Raw genomic sequence first — 27,585 nt, 5'->3', positions numbered from 1 at the left:
TGACAACACAAAGACACAGAGTCATTCATTCATGTATTTCGTTTTTCTACTTTCATTCCTTTCATCACTTTGCTGCTGTGAAATGTAAATTTCTCCACTGTGAGACTAATAAAGGCATATCCAATCCAATCCAATCCAATCCAATTCTTAAGCACTTTCTGTACCCTCTTTGTTACATAAAGCAGTTCCAGATGAAAGAGACTTTCTCTCCAAAGCCTCTAATATGAGTTGTCTGTCTAATGTACTCATTCCTGATCCTATCCAACCTGGTCACTCCCTTGTTTAAGCCTTTTGTCACTTTGTGTTGTTGTGCGTCGTGTGGAACTGATACGGATTGTTTTTCAGCATTTTTGACCACGACATTCATCAAGGAGGAGACTGTGCTGAGCGGTTGCGCCTTTTCGGCAGCATGGATATGCCAGTAGTGTTTTTGAATGGGAGGAATGTCGGTGCCATTCGACTGTCATCGCTGGACAGCTCTGGGCCATTGTGCTTTTTTGCGCCTGTAATGGGCAGCATCTTCACAGCCCCGCTTTGTTCAGTGGAAGGTCGGTGCTGTTGGACAGTCTGCGGCTGGATGGATAAATGGCTTGAGGAGCCCGCGATAAGAAGGAAGGAGCGTCAGCACAGAGCGCCGATGCGTATATGGAACTGTCGCGGGATGGAATTGAAGCTGATTTATGGGGGACAGGAGATGTGAGACGATCTCTTTTCATCAATGGATGCTACAGCTGTGTGTTTGCTTTCAATATTTAGCTTGTAGTCGACGTGCACATTCCACCATGATGTCCCTGATCCACTGGTGAAGAGACGCTTTGATCCTCTCCTCTTTCATCTGGAACTGCTTTATGTAACAAAGAGGGTACAGAAAGTGCTTAAGAATGAATGTCTCTCTGTGTCTTTGTGTTGTCATGTTATTTGTTATTTAGTTTTTTTTTTTTTTTTTTTTGTGCTTTTGACTTCAAGACGGCGCCGCGAGAGTGGCTGCCTTTCCAGCAGCTCCTGTGTTTTGCTTTTCTACTTTCATTTCTTTCATAACTTTGCTGCTGTGAAATGTGAATTTCTCCACTGCGAGACTAATACAGGCAAATCCAATCCAATCCAATATCACATCAGGAGAAGGCTCTGGGGGAATCACACACCTTGGGAAGGTGGATAAGGGGAAGAATACACCTTGGGACACCTTCCCCAAAGTAGCTGGACAAAGTTGCTAGGACAGGGGAAGTCTCGGCTTCACTGCTTCAAGCTGGACTGTTTCAGCACAAAAAAAAAAAAAATCCCTGACATTCTATATACTGTAGGGAGCGGCTTGAGGCGTTAGATTTGTATCACAATTTCACATGTAAAAGAAATTCATTTAGAGCACAACCCAATAGACGGGTGCTTGTATGCCCACTGTAGGAAGCCGCTTGAATCAACTAAGAATTAATTGAGTGCATGTGTGCACTATATGCGTGCGGCGTGCTAACCAAAATGGTACGTTATTTTGTTCAAGCAAATGACCAATTGCCTCAGTGCAACTTTTGCAATAAGATTACATAATGCATATTAAGCTGATTCAATATTTCTTTATGAAGAGATGTTGCAAAAGTTCCCTGTAAATGACATCCTAGCTCCGGTGCTTTTTACCCAACTATGACCCTCAGCATCGCACTGAGGTCACGATTAGGTTAAACAATGACAACATGCCATATTGCAAAAATGAGCCCGTTAAAGTAGACCAGAGACGGTTGGTCAACTGTGATGCATGCACTCCAAGAGAGCTTTGTGCGAACAAGAAACGAAGGTTAATGCAACTGTATCAACGAAACATGTTGATAAACTATTGAGCCAAATCGTTCACACCTCGTCTATTTAGTTTTGCTGTTTTTTTAACCATGACATAATTACATTTTTAAATGGTGACAAAAATATACATAATTTGAATGTTAGAGAAGATTACCTGATCATATTCCAGAGCACCAGGGTAAAGGGGCCAGCCCAGGAAGAGCTCTGCTATCACACACCCTAATGACCACATATCAATAGCTTCACAAAATGGCAGGCCCAAAATTATCTCTGGAGCTCTGAAAAAGAAAAACATTGGGTCATCAACATGTTACTTGTAGCTGCTCGCAACAAACCAAGGGACTCACAAAAGATCATGTTACGGGTCCTGTCAAAGATGTTTGCTAGGCAACAATTGTTGATTAGTGGTCTAATTTCAGGCGAAGTAGTTCAAAAAATAGATTCTGAATAAATGGGGGAAAAGTGCAGATTCTGAGACTTCCAGGGGGTCAATATGGCACAAATGAGAAAACATTTGTCAAAGCCTTGTGAAACTGGGCAGCTCCCAAATCAAACACAGTGCAATTTATATCTCATCACATGGGGTATGATTAATTGTTCAAGTGGAACACTTGGCTTTGATTGATATGGTATCACTGGTTGAATTTCAGAAAGTTCTTGCTCATAGTCATGGGATTCACCTATCAACAATATCAAAGCTGATCACAAAATAAGGATAATGTAGCTGTTGACCCACGTCCTCTCTCAAGCCCTTCCAAAAGTAGCAGCCCAAGGGCTGTTTGAGTGTACTTTCCGCGTTCAACCATGTGTCCAGTGCCCTGTAGTTACTCCTAATGACACGGCACAGCAGCATCCAACACCAAGTCGACAACTCTAGCGTCCGTGAAGTTATAAAGCCTTCCTGTGGTTCGTTATAACAAAGGCTATTTCACCACTTTTTTGGTCGGAAAAATCACGTTTACGGGTATAAAGGTATAAAGGTAAATTGTAAGAAAGATTGGCAGATGGAAACTGAATTATGTGACCTCCGGTCTTGGAAATGTGAACATAATCCGTCTGAAAAGGTAAACGGGATATGTTGAAAAGAGGTTTGACTCTATCGATAAGAAATGACCATGCAAAAGTCGGTAGCGTGGCTCAATTTCTCGATTGAAGCAAGAATATTAAATACTAGTATACCTCTAGTAGTAAGGTAAACAATCGTTTGCTAGACCTGGGCGCTCACTCTTGAGTAACAGCGCTCCAAATAGCAGCCACTGCTGTGACGACCTCAGGAGAAAATGAGTTACCAAGCAACCGGATCAAAGACTATAACAACAGGAGTATGATCAAATATGGGGCCATCATGTGTGTGTCAAGATGTACGAGTCTATTTGTACGTATGTCCCTCTGTGCAGACAGATGTTGCTGCAGCGCACAGCACAATCTTTTTTTCTGGCTTATTTGACCTGGAAGAGGGAATAATAGCCATTTCCTGCCAAATCCATAACAGGAAGAAGATAGATTTTGCATACAATGCAACAATGGCGCACAGTTTTTGTTGACTCAAGACAAAACAATGCGCAAAATGCATTGTTTAGTTTTCTGATTAAGAAGGAAGAATTTTATTGAAAATTATCAAACATCAGTCCTATACTGTGCTCGATAACATATCCCCCCATATACAGAGATTGGATCTGAGTTTTGAGAATTTTCTATTCAAATGTGTTTAACTAATTTGCTGCGATTCACGAATTTACTCTGGAATTGAAAATCGGCCATAAAACGCCATTCCCGAGTACTTTTTTTTGCGGGATGTTGAATATTAAGTCCCTGTCTATCTTGCGTGTAAATTTCAGAAGTGTAGGTAATGTATTTGCCTCCCACGAAGGGGTAACAGTTCTGCATTGCTCAAAGAAATGCAGCCTCCAATCGACTCAAAGGACACGGAGGAGCAACGATAATAGCGAAGCATGTTTGTCACAATTATAAGCAATCTACGCTGACACAATATTGGATGGGCAGTGTAGCTGCAACACTGAGTGTGATCTGTTGGGTGACTCGGAGCAGGATCCCTCCGATGAGTGGCTGCCGTCTGGATCGACGAGCACCCGATCTGCGACGCAGAAGTAGGCCAGACCACCCACCCTGAAGTCCAGGTGCGCATTCACGTGAGTTACATTTATTTTGTTCACAAGGCGAATACCTCGTATAATAATCTGTTCCGAGTTCGAATAATCAAAAAGCCCAGTTCGTCGAGTTATGTACCGTTCTGTTCATCCTGAGACATCACAAGCGCAGATGATGCTACTGTTATGTCTCAAGTGCATTGTCGATGCCTTTTTACCTCTTTCATGCTGTGAGATGAAAATGGTACAGTATGATGATGTTTGTAAATATTTCTACAGAGCCTGGTCCAAGTGGCGTATCCTCCTCCCAACTCCCAAAGAGAGTGGGAAAAGGCAGATGGAGAAGCATCAGCTCCTGCCCGTCGCTCCTACACCAAAGAAGGCACAACAAACCACAGACTGCAGTATCTGTGCATTGGGGTGAGACAAACTTTAGAGCAAGTCCTGATCAGTCCCGCTGCACCCTGGGGAGTGCTACACCACAGAAAAAAGTGTCATCATGTATGATGACACTTGAACTAAGGGAGGGTGATTGGGGATGGGGGTAGGGGAGGAGACACACACACACACACACACACACGCGCGCGCGCAAGCACGTCGCACACACACACACATGGAAATAGTTCAAACACATGCACACATCTGTAAATAGATTATTTTTGTTCGTGTTTCTGGTTGTGAATCTGATCTAATTCTAAATAAATGTAGTTTTGCCATCGAAAGCAATTTTTCTTGAACTGTCACGGTGTTTGAGGTGTCACTCGAAGTTAAAAATGCGGTCCTTGATCACCTGTTGCTTGAATTTGCTTCTCTGCAGAAAAAGCTAATTTTCTCAACTTTTTAAGAAAAATCAGGCATTTGGCCTGAAACCGCCTGATTTTAACAGCCAATATCCCCAGAACCAAATCAGCTAAAAATGAAGGGGCAGCATCTACCTTTTTCACAGCCCCCCCTTCACTTGCACCGAATATTACGCCAGACCCATATAACTTAGGAATTAACACTTTTTCTGATGAAAGGTAAGAGTCTAAGGTTTCTCATGCTGTGTTGAGTTTTTATGTACTACTATAAATCAATATTCTGTGGGGCCTAGAATTTGAGTGAAAATGACGAAAAACCCCTTGCACTGGATTAGACACATTTTTGAACGTCTGGCAGTGAAATAGTTAATATGATATCATAGAGACAGGTTTGTAAATTTTGGGGATGGAACCCACACCTTACTATTCGCTGAAAAATTCACTCCAAGCACATATAGCCAAAAGGTCAGTGCCCAATTCATTGATTGCGATCAACCACTAGCTCGCAGACTGGTACCAAGTTGATTGCAACGGGACAAGAGGAAACAACCCTTTGGTGCGAGTGTGTGTTATTAATATGATATATTTTTGTATTAGTGAACAATTGCACCCATAGCATCGTATCAGTATCACTTTCACAAAACGTATTTAAAAAATAAAATATAAAAAGCAGGTCACCTTTCACCTACGGTGGGTGGCGCATTACCTGCATCACCCGAAGTTGCTAGCAGGCAGCAGGATGAATTGCAAGTTGTGATCACATCTGTTTCTGTATATCTTTTACAGTCATTCTCATTCAGAATTTCATGTAAAATTCACCAAGTGTACTGGTAAAGAATGTGAATCTGGAGTGGCAGAAGACGCAATTTAAATCAGTAAATGTGAGCTGCGGTTGTTAACATGTTTCAAAAGTGCGTCCATGCGCCCAAAAAAAGGTATCTACTAAGGTAGGCGCTGATTTTTTTTTTTTTTAATGGCGATTGCTCATCATGGAAAAGTAGATATTTAGTAAAAATAATAATAATACAGTAAAGTCTCGTTATATCGATATTCAAGGGAGTCTGAAAAAATATCGATATAACCGGGACTATCGATATATCCGACCCTGTTTGCATGTAATTTTCTCCGTGCGTGCATAGAAATAGTATCGATATAACCGGGACTATCGATATATCCGATATCGATATAACGAGACTTTACTGTAATAATAATAATAAAATAAATTGTGCACCCATTCATAGACCTGCTCGGCCACATGTGGTCAGTTTTGACATCATGTTAGTTTGTTCAGCATGTTGTTTTGGCCAATAGTGACTGCATCAAGGAAGGGTGGTTTGTTTGGAACACTTCAACTAATGAACAGTTGTTTGTGTCGAATGGATTCATGATTGTGTACATTTTAGATGTATGGCATTGATGCTTAATTATGTCCTTTGTTTTAATTGCTTTGTTGCCCCCATATATCACGTTAGAGACAATGACAAACGTTTTTTTTTGTGTGTGTGATAAGCACCAAATCAACGTGGCAGAAAGCGAAGTCTGAACCCCATTCCATCAAGCCATCAACGACCATCACAAAGGTAAATAAAATGACTTTATTATATAGTACAGTATATTTATTTAATTACAGTCCTTATGGAATGTGACTCCTTCAAAACAGCAATTCTCTCCGACCTGCCACCCAATTCCATCAAGCCATCAACGACCACTATACAAAGGTAAATAAAATGACTTTATGATACAGTGCAGTGTATTTCTTTTTACAATATAATGGCACATTTACTATACATAGAATAAGGTATATTGTTTGTAGTTTTCATTTCCCGTGCACATTTCTAGTCTTTTTATGTATAATTAGTTCCGTTTAGTACGATTCGTGGTTTTTACGATAATCCGGTTACTACGGTGCTCTTTTTCATCTCCCGCCGGCCATTTTGCTATGTTTATATCGATACACGCCATCGGTCGCGCCATCGGCCTCGCCATTGGTCAGCTCTGAGCCCCTACTTGTTTGCTATGGTGATGGACAGGCTGACATTGTTAGACAAGAATCTCTTTGGACCATGATGTTTGCAGATGACATTGTGATCTGTAGCGAGAACAGGGAACAGGTGGCGGAGAAACTAGAGATGTGGAGATATGCCCTGGAAAGGAGAGGAATGAAGATCAGTCACAGCAAGACGGAATATATGTGTGTGAATGAGAGGGATCCAAGTGCAAGAGTGATGCTACAGGAAAAAGAGATAAAGACGGTGGAGGATTTTAAGTACTTGGGGTCAACTATCCAGAGAAATGGAGAGTGTGGAAAAGAGGTGACGAAGTGTATCCAGGCAGGCTGGAGCGGCTGGAGACAAATGTCAGATGTGATGTGTGATACAAGGGTTTCAGCTAGGATGAAAGGAAAAGTGTATAAAACAGTGGTGAGACCAGCCATGATGTTTGTACTGGAGACAGTGCCACTGAAGAAAAGACAGGAAGCAGAGCTGGAGGTAGCAGAGCTGAAGATGTTGAGGTTTTCTTTGGGAGTGACCAGGTTGGATAGGATCAGGAATGAGTACATTAGAGGTACAAGTCATATTAGAGGCTTTGGAGAGAAAGTCAGAGAGGCCAGACTGAAATGGTTTGGACGTGTCCAGAGGAGAGAGAGTGACTATATCGGCAGAAGGATGCTGAGCCTTGAACTGCCAGGCACGAGACCTCGAGGAAGACCAAAGAGGAGGTTTATGGATGTGGTCAAAGAGGACATGAAGGTAGCTGGTGTGAGAGAAGAGGATGCACAAAACCGGGATAGATGGCGGACATTGATTGGCTGTGGCGACCCCTGAGGGGAAAAGCCGAAAGGAAAAGGAAAAGGCTCCACAAATAACTTGCACAAGCCATCTGTACACATCAACCCAGCTAAACAGAACACAATTGATGAGTAACTGTGTAAAATTATAGCAGAGAAAGCACCGCAACTTCACTCGGATATCGTCAAGAGGCAACCTGGAAGTTCATCATCCATTGATGATTTCAAGGTTAGCCACAGATGGTTCGAGAACTTTAAGCGTCGTACAGGGATTCAGTGGCATTCGTCATGGTGAGGCAGCCAGTTCTGATGATAAAGCTGCCAACGCTTACAAGGAATCATTCATCAAGATGGTGGAAGAGAAGGCTCCGTTCCTCATCAAGTGATTAATGCTGATGAAACCGGCCACTCCATTCCATCAAGCCATCAACGACCATCACAAAGGTAAATAAAACGACTTTATTATACAGTGCAGTTTATTTCTTTAATTAAGATACCATAGCACACAGGTGTCAAAGTCAAGGCCCGCGGGCCAAATCCGGTCCGACACATCATTTTTTTCGGCCCGCGAAAGCAAATCAAACGTGTTAAATTCCATGATGATTGCTAAAATCTGAGCCAAAATGTCATATTTTTGGATGTCAACCACAATAAAAGTCATTATTCTTGACTTCAGATTTGACAATGAGTTATTCATTAATTTGCTGTGTGCTCTATATGTAATATTTGAAGGGATTTAAACATTCTAATGGTTTCACCAAATTCATAACGGCCCTCGAGAGGAAACCATAACTACAATGTGGTCCGCGGCAAAAAATGACTTTGACACCCCTGCCATAGCACATTTATTATACATAAAATAAGGTATATTTCGTGTAGTTTTAAGGCTTAGAAAATTCGAAAGTAGAAAATTATGTTTTATGGGGACCTGGGAGCGGATTATTCTCATTTTAATGGTTTCCTATGGGAAATTAATGCTTGGGATACACACTTTTTGCCTTCCACACAGTCTGGGAACCAATTAAGTTCGTAAACCAAGGTATCACTGTGTCACAGGGTGAACACATGCAAGCCTGGTTTCAGAACTAACTAGTCACACAAGAGATCGAATGCTAGGACAACATGAACAAAACTCCAAAACAAAGAAATACAGTAGAGTCTCGTTATATCGATATCGTTTATATTGATAGTACTGCTTATTACGACACTATTTTCATTTCCCGTGCACATTTCTAGTCTTTTTATGTATAAGTAGGTCCGTTTAGTACAATTCATGGTTGTTACGATAATCCGGTTACTACGGTGCTCTTTTTCATCTCCCGCCGGCCATTTTGCTATGTTTACATCGATACAAAAGATACTTAAGGTGAATCGATATTTGCTCAGGGGTTTCTATACAGTACCACCATTATCAAAATCTGTATCGGTCACGCCGTTGGTTGACTTGGTGACGTGACTTGGTGACGTGACCAGCTCCCGTGTAGCAGACGCCATTTTCATTTTCAGACGCCAGCTCGTGTGTAGCAGACGACATTTTCTACTGTCTTCAACAATGGCGAAACGAAAGAATTGTGATCTCGGAAAGTACAAGGCAATCGTGGCTGTTGAGGAGAATCCAACACGGAACAAATCGTCTATTGCAAAGCATTTCGACGTGCCGCAAAATACTTTATCAATGTGGTTGAAGAGTAAGGATAAAATAAAGATGGCATACATGCCCACTGTACTGTATATGAATGCAATCGTTTTTTTGCAACAATGTTTATTGTTTTGTCTGCTGAAGTGTGATGATTTTGAAAATTACTGTACATTCCATACTGTGTATTACAGGACAACCGATGTCACTTTTTTGTTTTTTAACTGACATCAGAAAAACGTTTTATAGCATCTAAAATACCCAAAACACGCAGTATGATATTTTTATTCAAATGCAAAACACCAATAAAAATGACTTCACGTCACGCCGGGACGGTTTTCCTTGCTCTAGAATCAAAACAATGTCGTCAGATTCGGAGAATATGCTTTCTTGTTACACATACAGTTATGAATATGATTCAAATACGTAGTTCTGAAGAGGAAAGCAAACATGTTTGTAATCGATTAAAGAATTGATAAATTCCTTATATGGAGCTTGGATGCTCTCTTCTGGCGGCTTTTGGGTGCAACACGGGTCTCAGACCAAACATGTACAGTCATTCTAGTCAGGCACTCTCTCGAACCTTGTTGTCGGGTCCTCCCAAGCCCAGTCACGTCACCAGCTTCCGTGTTGTGACCTGTCTTACCGAGCACAATAAAAAAGCGTAGCAGAGCTAAAATGCAGTACTGTTGCTTGACACCAATTTCAACCATGGGGAAACATAAGAATTGTGATATCCGAACAACGTACAAGGCAATCCTGGCTGTGGAGAACAATCCCACAAGCTATCCTTTATCGCGAAAGAGTTTGACGTGACGTGCAGCAGAATACTTCATCAACGTTAAGTAATGTAAACGTTGCAGTTTTGGTTTTTCATCCATGTATTTAATTGTGTAGCATTGAGATATATCGCTTGCAACAATCACTGTTTTTTTCGTGGTTTCGTGTGAATACAACGTGAGGATTTTGCATTGGTTGCATTTTTGAAAGGAAATAGTAATTAAAAAAGTGTGAAGACGTTTTTATTTTATGCACAAATTTATTTTTCACTTCAATACTGTACAAAAAGCATGTTAGATACACAATCCATGAACCCAATGATAAAATGACATGCCATGATCACACATCCCCCGTTTACGTGCCCCCCCGCCCCCCTTTAATGCAGTTCGACGCAGGACGGATATATCGACAGTACGGTTATATCGACATTTTTTCTGACTCCCGAGAATATCGATATAACGAGACTTTACTGTATCACATTTATTTCATGTGTTTTTGTCCATTGTTTTATACCTAAAGCAACCAAATCGACGACTGGGACTGAGGGGCAATCCAACTTTAATGACAAAAATTCACTTGCCCCTGCCAAAAACCCTGCCATAAGTGCACATGGACCCTCGAGATCCCACAATGTATGACTTTGTTAACTACATCAAGTATACCATACAATACCCAAAGGAGCTAAACTAGAACATGAAAAGGATCTTCAGTTTGGTGTCACTGGAACTGTGGCGATGAGAAAGGCGATCAACTCGTACGTCAGTGAAATTCCATCTCAGAGCGAGCCTTCAACTTTCTGAAACCTGAACACACACTAGCTGCACAATCCCATTATGAATGTCAAAAGCGTGGACAGATGACAGTGGTAAATATTCTGAATTATGATATTTTCATAGAGATACAAAAAAGAAAAAAACACCAATGTGCATTCTCAAATCCTTTTGCAAAATATGGGTTCAAGGGGAAAGACAAACAAGGGGCTTGTGTGTTCAAAATTGTGCATGCTGAAACAGGGGAATAAGTGCTCACTCAGAAGAGATCACAGAGGAGCTTGCTGAGCATGCTATGATATTCTTCCCTAACACCCGATCTGCTTAGCTGAATTATTTACATAGCTCGGTGCTCCATTTACAACATGTGAGCTGGTTTTACGTCACTAATCTCCAATGGATTGTACCGTCACATTCAGGCGTGCTACAATGGCAACAGCAATCCTAAATTGAGACATTTCGCACAAACAAAAAAAATATATGATGGGATGAAGTGGCCGGTTTCATCAGCATTATACATATTCATATATATGTATACATATATCGATGAAAATGTTTCTTCAGCCGTCATCTGTACTTCTTTGAAGGTGTCGGACGTTTCGCTTCTTATCCAATAAACTTCATCAGCAAACTAAAGTGTTACTGGTAGTTTAGGCCCTATATATATATCCCTACTGTCCATACATGGCAGTCCTTGGTCTCAGATTGAGGGGAGCAGAGGACTACTCCCTGCAGCTTCTCCACCGAGAGTTCCTGTCGTTCTGACTAACGACTGGCCTGATTGCCCCACTTTGACCGGTATCACCTCATCAGCATTACTAATCCTATGTTGCCTAAGCAGGCTATTGTATGAACGATCCAAATTGAACCTCACCCCACCAAAAAAAGGAGTCGAAGATGGCGCCCGAGTAGGCAGCCGTCAGCAAGTGCTCTCATGAGCCGTGCTTTTTTTTGTTGTTTTTGTCTTGTTTTGTGTTTTCTTTTGTCACTTTGTGTTGTTGGACGTCGTGTGGAATGGATATGGATTGTTTTTCAGCATTTTTGACCATGACATTCATCAAGGAGGAGACTGTGATGAGCGGTTGCGCCTTTTCGGCAACATGAATATGCCAGTACTGTTTTTGAATGGGAGCAATGTCGGTGCCATTCGACTGCCATCGCTGGACACCACAGGGGCCATTGTGCTTTTTTTGCGCCTGTAATGGGCAGCATCTTCACAGCCCCGCTTTGTTCAGCGGAAAGGTTGGTGCTGTTGGACAGTCCGCGGCTGGATGGATACACGGCTTGAGGATCCCGCGATAAGAAGGAGCGCCGATGCGTATGTGGAACTGTCACGGCTTGGAATTGAAGCGGGTTTATGTGGGACAGGAGTTGTGAGACAATCTCTTCGTCAATGGATGCTACAGCTGCGTGTCTGCTTTCAACATTTAGCTTGTAGTCGACGTGCACATTCCACCATGATGTCCCTGATCCACTGGTGAAGAGACGCTTTGATCCTGTCCTCTTTCATGCTGCTTTGTGTAACAAAGAGGGTACAGAAAGTGCTTCAGAATGAATGACTCTCTGTGTCTTTTCAGGTTATTTGTTATGTTTTTTTTTTGTTCTTTTGACTTCAAGACGGCGCCGCGAATGTGGCTGCCTTTGCAGCAGCTCCTGTATTTTGTTTTTCTACTTTCATTCCTTTGCTGCTGTGAAATGTAAATTTCTCCACTGCGAGACTAATAAAGGCAAATCCAATCTAATCCAATCCAATCGGTTTAATGACGGATTTAGTTGTTTTATGAAAATCGCTTCTTTTACTCCCCTTTCAAACCATCTATGTTCTTTAGCTAAGATTTTAACCTCATTGTCGTCAAATGAATGGTTGTTAGCTTTTAGGTGCATATGTACTGCCGATTGAGGCCCACTAGTATTGTTAATAAAGTATTTTTTTGAGAATTTGTTTAGTCTCTCCAATGTACTGCTCTTTACAATTTTTATTCTTACAAAGTATTGAATATACTACATTACTTTGTTTTTCGGTTTGAAATAAGTAGGAATTTTGTGTTGCCAACGGACTCTGTAGTTTTTCAGAAACTCCTGCAATGTAAGGTACTGCTTCTCCTCTCCTTTTTGTATCTTCAGAATTTATGGTTTCATTCCCTATTCTTTCTTTCTGACATTTGTTAAATGACCACTGAGGGTACCCACAGTTTGTGAGTGCTCTCCTGATATGTTTTGACTCCTTTTCTCTACCTTCAACGCTTGTTGGTATTAGTTTAGCCCTATGCTGGAGGGTTCTGATAACTCCTAGTTTGTGTTGTAAAGGGTAGTTAGAATCGAAAAGTAAGTATTGGTCAGTGTGCGTAGCCTTCCGAAAGACTTCTGTTTTTAGCGCTCTGTCCTCTTTTATAACTACTTTACAATCCAAAAAGGCTAGTTGGTTCTCTTTAAAGAGAGAGGCTAGTTGGTTCTCTGAACCAACCACTGGTACATTTATGAGCACACCCAGACATATACTGGAATGTTGAAATGTTTTTTGGGGGATCCAAATGTGGGTTGTCATATACCACACTCTTCAACAGATGGGTTCCCCCTTTTTACTGAGCGTTGGTGCCATTGCTCCTTATATCAAATGCACACAAACACAGAACCAGACCAAATCAACAAGTACAAGCAGCACTTAAAACTCAGTTACATAACAACACCAGCTCCATGCTCCCTGTCTCGGGGCGTAGACTTGAGAATCTGGCTTTCACTGATTGTTACAGTACACTTTGTATTTGAAATTTCTGGTGAAACATGTAACTTCAAGTCCACAAATTGTGCTTACAGGACAACCGACGTCTCCGGATAAGTTGTGTCCATAATTAGTAAAATGGCTTCAAACGACTTCTACTGAGCGTATTTTAATAAGATTCCACCGCTTATAGCTATATTTTACGTTTTAAGACTGGGGCTGACTATTCAGGAAGTCTTGTTTTTGAGTTGGTGACGAGTCCGTACGTGACGTCACTTTAGGACCCCCCCTTGACTGACAAAAAGACACATTGTAGCAGTCCTTCAATCATGTCAATGTATTTTGCTGTACTGTTTGTCTGAAAACCTTGTGTTGCACCCAAAAGCCGCCAGAAGAGGGCGTCCAAGCTCCATGGAAGGAATTTATCAGCCTGTGGAAACGGGCTGATTCATTCCTCACGGGAGCTGGTCGCCATTTTTGGCAATAAATTCTTTAATCGATTGAAAACATGTATGCTTTCCTCTTCAGAACTATTTGAATCATATTCATAACTGGATGTGTAAATAGAAAGCATATTCTCCGAATCTGAAGCCATTGTTTTGATATTTCAGCAATGCAAGACGTCTTGGCGTGATGTCACGAACTGGCGGCGGGACTTTCTGAAAATGCCCAATTCGCAGCTCATTTTTTTGCAGATTTTGGACACTTTAAGTCATTTTTATTGGTGTTTTGCATTTGACTAAAAATATCATACTGCGTGTTTTGGGTATTTTAGATGCTATAAAACGTTTTTCTGATGTCAGTTAAGAAACAAAAAAGTGACGTCGGTTGTCCTTTAAGTGTGTGGCATTGAAGATACCGAGAATGTTTTGTCTCTCTGTGAACAAGTATTGCTATACAGAACAAAATAAAATTGTGTTTTGCCACCATGCAGAAATACAGCGTGAAGGAATATTGCACGGGCAGGTTCGCATCCCGGTCCGGCCTCCCTGTGTGGAGTTTGTATGTTCTCCCCGGGCCCGCATGGGTTTTCTCCGGGTCCTCCGGTTTCCTCCCACACACCAAAAACATGCATGGCAGGCAGATTGAGCACTCCAAATTGTCCCTAGGTGTGAGTGTGAGAGTGACTGTTCTACGTCTTTGTGTGACCTGCGATTGGCTGGAAACCAATTCAGGGTGTCCCCCGCCTCGTTTCTGAAGACAGCTGAGATGGGCTCCAGCACCCCCCGCGACCCTAATGAGGAATAAGCGGTACTAAAAATGGATGGATGGAATATTGCACACGTGGAAGCAATTGTTAACATGCTCCAAATCAATGCACCATACTTGCTTCGACTTGTTTCAGAGCGTGGAAGTGAATGAAATGGTATGTGGTTCACTTGGTTGCAGCAGAAATATTTTGCTATGGATAACATGATATACAGTACATCTCTCTCAAGGTACAAATTAGTAAATTAGCCATCAGGAGTGAAGTGAGAGCGAGAGAGAGAGAGAGAGAGAGAGAGAGAGAGAGAGAGAGAGAGAGAGAGAGAGAGAGAGAGAGAGAGAGAGAGAGAGAGAGAGAGAGAGAGAGAGAGAGAGAGAGAGAGAGAGAGAGAGAGAGAGAGAGGGAGAGAGAGAGGGGGGGAGAGGGAGAGAGAGAGGGAGAGAGAGATAGGAGGATTTCAGCTTGCAGGTAGTCAGTTCTGAAAATATTAAGAACGCTTCACTTTTCCCGCATTTTCTCCCGAAAAGGAATAAATAAAAGGTGTTTTTTTCTCCGAATTCTACACAAAATAACCCATAATGACAACATGAAGTTTTGGTATATATATTTTTTTTAATGTATTTCAAAAAATGCATTGGTGCACAAGTACTCGGAAAGTTTTCTCCATATTTTGTGGACGCACCTTTGGCAGCAATTTCAGCCTCAAGTCTTTTTGAATAGTTTGCTACACGTTTGGCACACCTATTGTTGTGCAGTTTTTCCCAGTCCTCTTTACAGCATCTTTCAAGCTCCTCAAGCTCAGGTTGGATGGGGAGCGTTGGTGCACAGCCATTTTCAGATCTCTCCAGAGATGTTCAATGGGATTCAAGTCTGGGCTCCAGCTGGGCCACCATTCCTGGTGCTCACTGGGACCTTCAAAGTAATTTTTTGTACACTTTCCCAAATTTGTGTATTGAAACAATCTTTTGCTTCGGAGGTCGACAGATAATTCTTTTGACATCATGCTTGTTTTTTGTTCCGACAAGCACTGTCAACTGTGGGAGCTTTTATAGACAGGTGTGTCTTTCTGAATCAAATCCAATCAATTGAATTTACCATTGGTGGACTCCCATTAAACTGTAGAATCAACTTGACGTTGATCATTGGAAAGAGGATGAACCAGACCTCATTTTTGAGCTTCATGACAAAGGTTCTGAATACTATTGTACAAGTGATTTTTTTTTTTCAAATAAATTGACAAAAATCTTACCAAAACCTCTTTCATGTTGTCATCATGGGGTATTTTGTGTAGAATTCTGAGAAAAAAAATGAATGTATTCCTTTTTTTTCAATATGGCTGTAACAAGAAAATGTGGGAAGTGAAGCATTCTGAATACTTTCCGAACTGACTGTATGTATGGAAGGTTGCTAAGCTCTAACAGGTATTTCCGCGCACAAGCACGCACACACCAAGTGTATCGAGGCATATTTTCAGCAAATATTATGCCAGGATTCTCAACGGACAAGGTGTTTTTGCTCATTGCGTCAGAAGGCTGAAGGCTATCAGAAAACATGATCACATGGTTCACACAAGCAGAATGAGTTTAGAGCTTTAGAAAAGCTATGAAACTGGCCTTCTTTTGAGCATTTTGACCATTTGTAGCATCACATTTGTGGGATCGATTAAAAGCTCAAAATGACATATTGTTCTAAGAAATTAAAGCAATGGGAGGTATTGCCCAAAAGCTGAAAATTTCTGAAACGGGTGTTAACTGCCTTCAGAGAACGTCCCAGAAAATGGCTCGAACCACAGTAGAAAGAAAAGTGAGGGTCCCCATCTAACCACTCAGCAAGAAGTTCATTCGATTCTTGAGTTAGAGAGATATCTCACAGGTAATTAACTGGCAATTTCATTAAATGGTACCCACAAAACGCAAGTGTCACCAGCTACACTGAAAAGATAACCGTGGGATGTCGGTCTTGAAGGCAAAGAAAAAGTAGTACAGTGATAACTCCGCATACGAACGCTTCAGCTCACGAATCTTTTGCCCCACAAACATTAAATTCGTGAGCATATAGTCTTGGCTGACGAACTAGTTTTCGGCAGACGAACCAAACCACACGGCGCCACGGTGGCTGGCGGACTAGTTTTCGCCGGATGAACACCAAACCGCACGGTCGAACAGCACCACGGTGGCTGGTGGACTAGTTTTCGTCACCTCTTTTCTTTTGAGTGCGGAGGTGGTTTGTTCTCGTGCGTACGACTTTTGCTATTATAGGACAGAAAAAGACCCCACCACAGGCGAGTATTAAGCCGAAGAAGACACAAAAGAAAATTACGGTCGAGCAGAAGAAGATGAAAAACACGAATGATGTGTGTGTGTGTTTGTGTGACTTAGCATCCCAGTACGCTAAGTCGACCATTGCTACGTGTGACTATGGGTGTTTGTGTGTTGTCTAAGCAAGGGTCTCAGGCAATAGAAGAGGTTGAAAAACCTCTGTTGATTTGGATTAACGAAAAGCAGCTAGCAGGGGACAGTGAGTGAGGGTATTATCTCAGAGAAAGCACGGTAACTTCACTCGTATATCATCAAGAGGCAACTATGTCAACGACCATCACAAAGGTAAATAAAACGACTATTATACAGTACAATTTATTTCTTTAATTAAAAAACGATAGCTAATTTATTATACATAATACAAGGTATATTTTGTGTAGTTTTAAGGCTTATTTAGTATACATTTATGTTTTATGGGGAGCTGGGAAGGGATTATTCTCCTTTTTAATGGTTTCTTATGGGAAATAAATGTTCGGCAGACTAACTTTTCACCTTACACACACTTTCTGTGAACCAATTAAGCTCGTGAGCTGAGGAATCACTGTATTTGAGACCGATAAAGAAAAACATTAATGTGGGCAAAAAATACAGACATTGGATAGGGGATTGTTGGAAAAGGTGCTGTGAATGGACAAATCCAAGTTTGAGGTGTACTGATCACATAGGACATTCGGGAGATGATGCAAAACTGAAAAACCATCTGTCAAGCAAGGAGAGGGTGCTGTGATGGTCTGGGGTTGCTATTGTGCTGGTCAGGGGAGAAGTCTGTTTGAATAAGGATGGCTATTTGCTCTATTTTTCATCACAGTGCCAGACCCTCAATGTCATTAATACCTATTGTTCAAATGTACAGCTTTGACTAAATATGCATCGCCTCACCTGTAGTATCTGGACTGCAAGTAGGTGGAACAGACAGCCTTTGAGACATGACTGGCGGAGCCAAAGTCGATAACCTTAACTCTGTATGGCTGCCTGGATGGGTCTATCAGCATGATGTTCTCAGGCTTCAGGTCAGCATGTATCAAACCCAAGGATTTCAATTTATTTAACGCTGTTGCCACCTAGAAAAAAATGTACGTTTTAGTTTGAATTATAAACTGTGATTATCACTGAGGATTCTTTTCATAATAATAAAAATAATACAGTGGAAACTCGGTTCTCGACCATAATCCGTTCCAGAACCATGTTCGAAAAGTGATTAGTTCGATCACCGAAATTATTTTTCCCATTACAAATAATGTAAATTGTTTTAATATGTTGTAACACCCTGAATATTTACCTTTTTAGTATTTTATACATTATTTTATGCATGAAATTGCACATTAAAATGCTGACCATGCTGACCAATGCTGACTGACATAAAAAGCAATGTCTATCTCAGAAAATGTTAAGCAAAATGGCAAAGACACAAAGAACAAACATAAATGTAACACAGGCTAATTGTACGTTCGCGTTATCGTAATCTTCCGTACGAAAGATTCCGCTAACATGAACATGTAAAAATAAAAACAAGCATAAAGAAAAGAATTATGAATAGGATTTCACAGCCTCCTTATTCTTTAGTATCGTACTGATCGTAGATTTTGCCATGCTGTATTCAGACACTCGCACACTGTCACGTGCGAGTTGACAGCTGGGGCGGGGCCGCCGCTCCCGACCTTCGTCAGCTGCTGTCAATCCCCTAATCACGTACTCTGGGACATTTAAACTAGTCGCTGGCACTTCACCAGCGGCGGAGGATACGACGCTGCGCGCCTCGCCCGTATCTTGGACTGTCAGTACGAGTTGTTGCTTCGCCCGAGGTGTTTTGTGGCCACGATCGCGTAAGTCTATTGCTTGTCGGAATCGCGTGCTTTTGCACCGACGTGTGCCTTTTTACGAGCTTGTCAGGCTGGACGGATGGCCCACACCCACCTCATCGCTGTGCTCCTTTTTGTGGTTGTGTTCGTCACGTTCATTCGGACCCGCACGTATTATCGGACCCGCGCCTTTTTTTATAATAAATTATCTGCCAGCACCTACTTCTCTGCCGCCTGCTTGGGGATCATACACCTTCATTAACGTTCCGACGAGTCAGCTGTTCCTGTCACGCTCGGAACGTGACACACACACCTCCTTCATATTTTGCTATTATTTCTTTCTTAAATGCATCTGTGTAAGCTCTCAGTCGTACAGGAGTGGTCCATCGATGAGAAGGTTTCTTCAGCCGTCATTTGTACTTTTTGAAGGTGTCGGACGTTTCGCCTCCTATCCAAGTGGCTTCGTCAGTGAACAGAACTGAGTTCGCTGACGAAGCCTCTTGGATAGGACACCTTCAAAAAAGTACAGATGACGGCTGAAGAAACCTTCTCATCGTTTCTTAAATGCAATAGTTGTACGCACTACTTTTCTTTTTTCACTTGTAGCGGCTTTGTTGCTTGCACTGACTTTCTTTGGAGGCATGATTACAAAACACTAAACACTAAAACACTAAACACAAAACACTGCTAAAACACTTCGTATACCTATATTAAAGGCGAGAGCAAAACGCGACAACAGTTGGTCACGAAGAGAGCGATCTACACCCGTACGCCGCTCAGCATCCCACCATCACGTACGCACTCACGCGTCGTACCGGCGTTCGAACTCCGATTTTTGTTTGAACTACGAAGCAAGAATTTCTCGAATTTCATGTTCGGACTCCGATTTGTTCGAACTGTGAGCCGTTCGAAACCGAGGTTCCACTGTAATACATTTTATTTGAAATCGCTCAACACAATCAAGACACTATACAAAAGCGTAAAACGCTGAATAAAATGTACACCTAAAGACAAGTATACCTAATTGACAACAAACACATCAAGATGAACAAAAACAAAAATGGGTTACATAGACTAAAATTTGTTAAAGGCATTGCTGAACAGGTGAGTTTTAAGCAATGATTTGAAGTATTGGACATTGGTACAGTAGATGTGTTGTGGTAGAGGTAGAGTGTAGAGTGGTCACAGGGATGGCGATAATACATTCCATCCACATATACATACATTTGTATGTATATGTGCATACAAACATGTACATACATATCCTTTGTTCTGACAATGAGACCTCTGATCTTTGATCTTAGCGATGGCTTCAACTGGCATTGTGTATAAAAGTACCCAGTGTCAGCATTACCTGCAGAAGTATTGGCCTGATTATTTTGAGTGGCAATGGGCTGAATTTGTTCTGCTTCAGGAAGTCATAGAGATTTTGTTCCAGCATCTCAAACACCAGACAGGTATGACTCCGGTGCTGAAAACACTCCAACGCTCGCACTACATTGTGTTCATCTGCGTTATCACTGCTCAACCGAGCGAGGATCTCGACCTGTTAACACAATGGCATATCAGACATTAAAAAAACGGCATGCACGTCTCTTAACACAATAAACCAAATAACATTGCAATATACCTCAATCTGTCCCTGACGTGCATATGATGGGTGGTTTTTCAGTATTTTGACAGCCACCACTTCATTTGTTCCCCTCTTCCAGCACTTCACCACTTGACCAAAGGTGCCACGTCCAAGGAACTCCAACACCTCGTAGCTATGTTTCGATGAGTAGAGAACCTCATGCTGAACTAACTGATAGTCACCATCTCCTGATCCTGATCTGTTTGTGGTAGCCATTGCCTCAGTAGTGACATTAGACCTGATTTTTGTCTCATTCGATTCATTAGTAATGCTAGCCGATTCTCCAACCTTGTCTACTTGAGGGACATCATGATTCCCTGCTTGCAACATTGTACTACAAGCAGGCATTGAAGGGAGATCAGATACCTCCTCCACTATCTGCATGGTTTCAATACAGTTGTAATCCTGCCGTAGTTCGACAACTTCACCTCTCTTCTGTTTGCATCGGTGCGTCACACCTGTGTCCAGGTTTCCATGTCCCCAACCTTCTTCATTTGTGCATGTTTCCTCTGCAGATAGTCTCCTTTCCTGTGACTTTTTATTCTGACAATGAGACCTCTGATCTTTGATCTCAGTGATGGCTTTTCCTCTCCTCTCGACAGTGCACAATCCCAACTGATGAGGCTTCCTCTCCTCACTTTCTTCAATTGATGTTTCCCGCAGTCTCTCAAAGTCACCAACTGTTGATGGGAATACGTTGTTGGGGTAGGCAATGCCGTAGTTAACTCCAATCACATACGTTTTCGGTGGGGGTGGAATGGGAAAGGCTTTGGTGGTGTTATTACTACTGTAGGCTTCCCCTGTGTGTTTGCTGTTATTGGTTCCTAAGGCACTTGTTTGAGCTGAGCGCAAGAGTGATGGCTGAATCAAGACTTGTGAGGCCATACCTGAAAGAGAGAAGCAAACAAAAAAAATCAGTCCTGTTAAGTGTATCAATCACCTTTGGGGAAAAATTTGTTCTGTAAAGATAAAAAAGAAATAGAAATTAAATACATAAATAAGTAAGGAAGGCCAGCAACAAAATATTTTTCATGCCGTCTCAGGGTAGCAGAACAGCTACAACTTCAAATTAATCCTTCGTTTTTTGTAATTTCTTGATGAATGTCACCCTGCCTATTGCCTGAGGACAACTGGGATAGGCTCCAGCAGGCCGTGTGACCCTTGTGAGGATAAGCAGATCAGAAAATGGATGAATGTAGGGATTTTTTGATAAATATGAGCATTCTGCAGAGTGTTTTACTTTACATTAATTACTTTACATTAAACTGGGTCATAGTGACCACTTACCAGGTCAGTAATTGGGATGAAATGTTCTCAAATACATTTAGCAACATCATCTTCTTTTCCTTTTGGCTTTTCCCTTCAAGGGGTCGCCACAGCAAATCAGTGTCCTCTATCTTTAGAGGTTTGATCCCCGCATGTTTGTTTTGGCCAAGCTTTTATGTCGAATGCCCTTCCTGACACAACCCTCTGTATTTATGGGACCGGCACAAGGAGACTTATGTCCCTTTGTGGCTATAGAACAAGCAACTCGCTCAGTAAAATGCTCCCAAACACAAAATGGCACAGCAAAATTAAAAAAAGCAAAAACTATACATTTAGCAACATGATAAAAATAAAAATGACCCCAAAGGTTTGAGCTTGGACTGTTTTTTGCATTGCACGTGATATACACTTATTCAATGAAAACAGTATAATTCATTTACATGAGTCTACCACCATGGTAATACAAAAATTGTCAAATATTTACAAACGTGTCGTGTGTAAGGGGCTCAGGAGATCTTGGGGGCTTGAGGCAAGAAATACATGTTTGACCTCAATTCCATTTGAAACATAAAGTGTAGGTGTGTTGTGATGGTAATCATTCAGAGACCGAAAAGATTAACTTGCAACAACACGTCAATGATGCCTCCCTCATTTTTAATGAATGACATCAAGTCGAGAAAATGTCATTTCTTAAATCCTTGACCCCTCCCTGCTTCCCCTGGTTGAGCTCAGACAATGGCATTCCTAACTGGAGGAGCTAACATCCAAACAAAAATGCAAGTACTGAAAAGGTTTTAAATAAAGCAAGTCTCATCTATTTCAAGGGCTGAAAGAATAAAAAAAATAGTATTTTCATATCATAATTATACCATGAAGTGTCCACATTTGTTTATTAGTGACAATTATTTCCCATACTTTGTTTCACAATTTGATTTTTTTTAATTCCAGGGGATACAAATACACAAAAAAATTAACTAAAAAGTATAATTAATACAAAAAAAAAATTCACTAAAAAGTATAATTATTTTTAAAAGAAAAGTTGTTGCGAGCAATTACATACACCGTGTATAAAAGGCTGACACAATATGGCACTCTTACAAGAAAGAGGAACTAGCGTACTGAAATAGGAGATGAGGAAAGCCTGTCGTAATCCACCGGGTCAGTTTCACACCAAGTAAAACCACAAAGCAAGCAGTATACGAGGACACACATAAGGCTGTGTGAAACCAAACTCTACTTCAGCTCTCAACAACTTCTAAGTCATTCAAAAGAAGAAAAAAGACAAACGAAAATCCAGCTGCAGTATGTATTTGATTTTTCATACTACACATGTAGGTGTTAATCAAAAAATTGTCTACAGTCATCATGGATTAACTATCCAGAAGTGAAATTAAAATGCAACAGCACAACATTGGAAGTACAACTTCAATGCAACAGTATTTTGTTACTTACACAGCTGTGTTGCACCGGCCTGGAATATAAGGGAACAATCCAGGCCATGAAAGTTGTAGTGAAAAGGTGACTACTATAGCCTTTCATGTAGTGAGTGACTCAAAATGGACTGCTTTAAAAATATGAAAAATATGGTAATATAACATCTGTCTTTCAACTAATTGATTCTGATAAATCAAGTCTGCATTTGAATGTGTTCGTTTCCTTTCACAGACCTGTCAATTGGAGACTGAAAACATTGTCGTGATCCATTCAATAACAATTTATTCAGACTGTCAAGGTGAAATAAATGAAAAGTCCTGTTTTGACCAACACAAAACAATACTGTTTTTGGGTTTCACACACCGACACCCAAAGATGTAAAATCATCAGACTAAAAAAACTGTGTTTTGTTTGAAAAGAAATGCTTGCGGGGAGCCTGATTTCCCAACTGCTAAAACCGTCTCACCATGGCTCAGACAGGCAGATTGGACATTTTCCAAAAAAACGCCGGGCCTAAACACAGACACTTTTCTCGCATAGAAACAAATTATGTTGGCAGTGATGATTTTTAATAAGCTTACATTTATATTTAAGAATTTATATTGATTTTCTCTACCTTTGTTCTTCAAATTCTGCCTTTCATAATTCCACTGCTGTAAATAAGCACATTTCTCCATTGCGAGACAAAGGTTTCTTATCTTATGACTATAAAAAGTCACAACACCAATGTACAAAATCAACATTTTTGTGATCGAAAAAATGGGAAAAGATCAGTCATTTCAAAATGGTTTCTATTTACTTTGTGAATATCTGTCTATTTCATCTTGGATTAACAAACTGTTGACTTTTAATGAAGAAAAAATATACAATATCCTGGTTGCATCAATATGCACACCCTCAAACTAATACTGTGTTGTTTATTGAAGGAGGTTTCTATTACTAGTGTGGCTCAACTTGATGTGGTGATATTTGACCATTCTTTTGGGCAAGCACCTGTAAATTGCAGTTATGAGTAAGCAGATATAGTTTCAATGAAAACATTAATATTAGAATTTGTCATTTTTGTTTGACTTTTAACAATGTTACAATATTAACATTGTGGGTCGGTTCTCACCAGCCCGGGGTTTGATATAATTAGAATATAGGCTATGAGTTGATCCTGATGCAACTTGATTTGAATACTGAAAATTGCCTTCTATAATTTAAAGGGAACTGACTACTTTTAAAAGACTTTTGAGAATAACGATAACGTAGTCAATGAGCTTTAATATATTGTGCCACTGAGAGCGTAATTAGGAGTTTGAAAGTGGTATCTCGATTTAGGAGTTATATAACAAACCTCAAAAGTAAATTTACTCTTCATTTGTGTGTTAAAATAATTGTCCTCATAAAAATTGTTCTAGTGTTCGCAAATAACGAGTAGCTGTGTATCTCAAATTTTGGCCTGTAAAGGCATTGCATTCAATACAGACATTGCCTATATATTAAGGGTTTATGACACACACAATTGGAAAGTTGTCACAAATTTCATTAATCATATTGTCAAATTATATTTGGAACAAAACAAATGAGTTGAATAGCTTCAAGGGGTAGATTGCACTCAACTTTTGCCCCTCACATATGAATAAATGTACACACAGGAAGCTAAACATCTTTTCCTTTCGGCTTTTCCCTTCAAGGGGTCGCCACAGCGAATCAGTGTCATCAATCTTCAGAGGTTTGATCCGCATGTTTGTTTTGGCCAAGCTGTTACGTCGGATGCCAACCCTCTGTATTTATCCGGGCTTGGGACTGGCACAAGAAGACTTATGTCCCTTTGTGGCGACAGAACAAGCAACTCACTCAGTAAAAGGCTCCCAAACACAAAATGGTCATCGGCGCAGCAACATTCAAAAAGGCAAAAACTATAGTCACCATTTGAAGACAATGCTCTGATCTTACTGTGAAATGGGCATCTCTTTCCCTACATTACATCACAAACAGAACTTCAAAGTCCTTTAAGATGCTTTAGTGGCACGCTCGTCCATCGGGAACTTCAGCAGCTCTGCCGCCGTATATATATACATATATATATATATATATATATATATATATATATATATATATATATACACACACAGTGGTACCTTGGTTCTCGAACGCCTCACAGTTCGAACAAATCGGTGTTCGAACAAAATATTTGAGATATTCTTGCTTCGGCGTTCGAACATCAATCGGTGTTCGAACGCCAATACGACGCGTGAGTGCGTACGCGAGGGTGGGGAGCTGAGTGGCGCACGGGTGTATCGCTCTGTTCGTGACCAACTGTTGTCGCTAGCAGACGTGCTGCGTTTTGCTGTAGCGTTTAATATAGGTTTACGAAGAGTTGTAGCCCCTAATTAAAGTAAGTGCTTCTTAAAGTGACAAAAGAAAAGTAGTGCGTACAACTATTGCATTTAAGAAAGAAATAATCGTAAAATATGAAGGAGGTGTGCGAGTGTCTGATCTGGCGAGGGAATACAGCATGGCGAAATCTACGATCAGTACGATATTAAAGAATAAGGAGGCTGTGAAATCTAGTGATGTGACCGTAGGAGTGGGAGCAAGTGTCATTGGATAGATATTTGAAGAGAAAAGAACATCCTGTAGCCGAGTCAATCCGAAGCTGTCACGTTCCGAGCGAGAGTGACGGCAGCTGACTCGTCGGAACGTAGTGGAATGTTTAGGATCCCAAAACAGACACTTACTAACCAAGCAGGATGTTTATTCACAAATAAAAGACAACACAGCGAGTAAGAAGGCAGGGGGTGATCCGACCCGCTTACTACGGCAAAAAGCAAATGGCACACGAGGGTGCAAAATTACGCAATCCCGGAAGATGACATACATTTACAGGACGCAGGGAAAATACCTTGGATCGGATACACTCGCGCATCGAAGGAAGAGTCCAGGTACGGTGGCGAGTTGAGTCAATCATCCGGTATTGGCGAGGTGATCGCGAACCGTATAAATGCCCTGTGTCCGTGATTAGAGAATTGACAGCAGGTGGAGGCCGGCCGCGAGACCCTCTATCACAAAATCATACAACCTCCTATCTCTCTCCCCTCACACTTTTATTCCTCTGATACATGCAACACTCTGCTTATGTTTTTTAGTGAGAAGATCAACAAAATCCATCAGCACCTCAGGTCCTCTGCCCCCCCCCCTCTCCCAGCCTTTCTACTCCTTCCCAACTACTTTCCGCTTTTGAACTCCCCCATCCCTCTATAATCTCAGACATTATCACCAAATCCAAGAACTCCTCCTGTCAACTCGACCCACTCCCTACTATCCTTATCAAGTCCTGCCTACCCTCTCTTCTCCCATTTATTTCAACCATTATAACTCCTCATTATCAACTGGAAATGTTCCTATCCCACTCAAAACCGCAGCCGTTACTCCAATCCTGAAAAAACCTGGCTCAGATCCAAACGATTTCAATAACTTACGTCCTCTTTCCCACCTTCCATTCATCGCCAAAATCCTTGAAAAGACAGTTGTTTCCCAGCTTCACTCTCACCTCACTCACAATAACCTCGACGAACAATTCCAGTCTGGTTTCCGCCCCCGCCACAGTACTGAATCAGCTCTCATAAAAATCACAAATGATCTTTTTATGGCAGCCGATGCCGGTTCACTCTCCATCCTCATTCTTCTTGAACTGACCTCAGCTTTTGACACCATTTCCCACCCTATCCTGCTCGACAGACTTTCCACCCTAGGCATCACTCACACCCCACTTCGCTGGTTTCATTCCTATCTCTCTGATCGCTCACAATTTATCCAAATCAACTCGTTCACCTCACGGTCCTCTCCTGTGTCCTCTGGTGTGCCTCAAGGGTCTGTCCTGGGGCCACTTCTCTTTATTATCTACCTACTTCCTCTTGGCAATTTTTTCCGTAAATTTGGCATTCACTTTCACTGCTGCGCGGATGACACCCAACTCTACCTCTCCAGCAAACCCAACGCCTCTCTTCCACCTTGATCCCTCTCACTTTGCCTCTCAGAAATTAAATCCTGGCTTTCCCATAACTTTCTCAAGCTTAACAGTGAAAAAACTGAACTTCTCCTTGTCGGTACCAAATCCACCCTCTACAATCCACCCTCTACAAAACTTCGTTTCTCTCTCACCATTGACAGTTCAACCGTGTCCCCCTCCCATCAGGTCAAGAGCCTGGGTGTCATCCTTGATAGTTCACTATCTTTTCACTCCCATATAAATAACATAACTCTGTCTGCTTATTTCCGCCTCCGTAATATTAACCGTCTCCGTCCCTCGCTCACCCCTCACTCCGCTGCTATCCTTATCCACAGTCTCGTCACCTCGCGCATCGATTATTGTAACTCACCTCTCTTCGGTATCAATCAGAAATTTCTTTCAGCCGCTCTGCTCCCAAACTCTGGAAGTCACTTCCACCCAACATCCGTAATATTGACTCCCTCCCTATTTTCAAGTCCCACCTCAAACCCATTTGTTTAAAATTGCTTTCAATGTCTAGTTCAATCTGCTATTTTATTATG

At 41.3% G+C, this 27,585-nt stretch overlaps 1 protein-coding gene across 1 annotated transcript in view; it reads right to left on the bottom strand.

The window, feature by feature from the left end:
- Positions 1 to 27,585, bottom strand: part of hipk3a (homeodomain interacting protein kinase 3a) — a 53,633-nt gene that overhangs the window by 22,574 nt on the left and 3,474 nt on the right. Inside the window, 4 exon segments of the mRNA XM_088997501.1 lie at positions 1,943 to 2,066; positions 17,794 to 17,975; positions 20,068 to 20,259; positions 20,344 to 21,233. Coding sequence (XP_088853627.1) covers positions 1,943 to 2,066; positions 17,794 to 17,975; positions 20,068 to 20,259; positions 20,344 to 21,231 — 1,386 coding nt within the window. The 5' untranslated portion in view covers positions 21,232 to 21,233.

This window comes from Hippocampus bargibanti, linkage group LG05 (assembly GCF_051943395.1).
Source record: "Hippocampus bargibanti isolate YZ-2025 linkage group LG05, ASM5194339v1, whole genome shotgun sequence".
In the NCBI taxonomy this organism is placed as follows: domain Eukaryota; kingdom Metazoa; phylum Chordata; class Actinopteri; order Syngnathiformes; family Syngnathidae; genus Hippocampus; species Hippocampus bargibanti.
The sequence above is the reverse complement of the archived record's forward strand: the minus strand, read 5'-3'. Positions and strand labels throughout refer to the sequence as shown.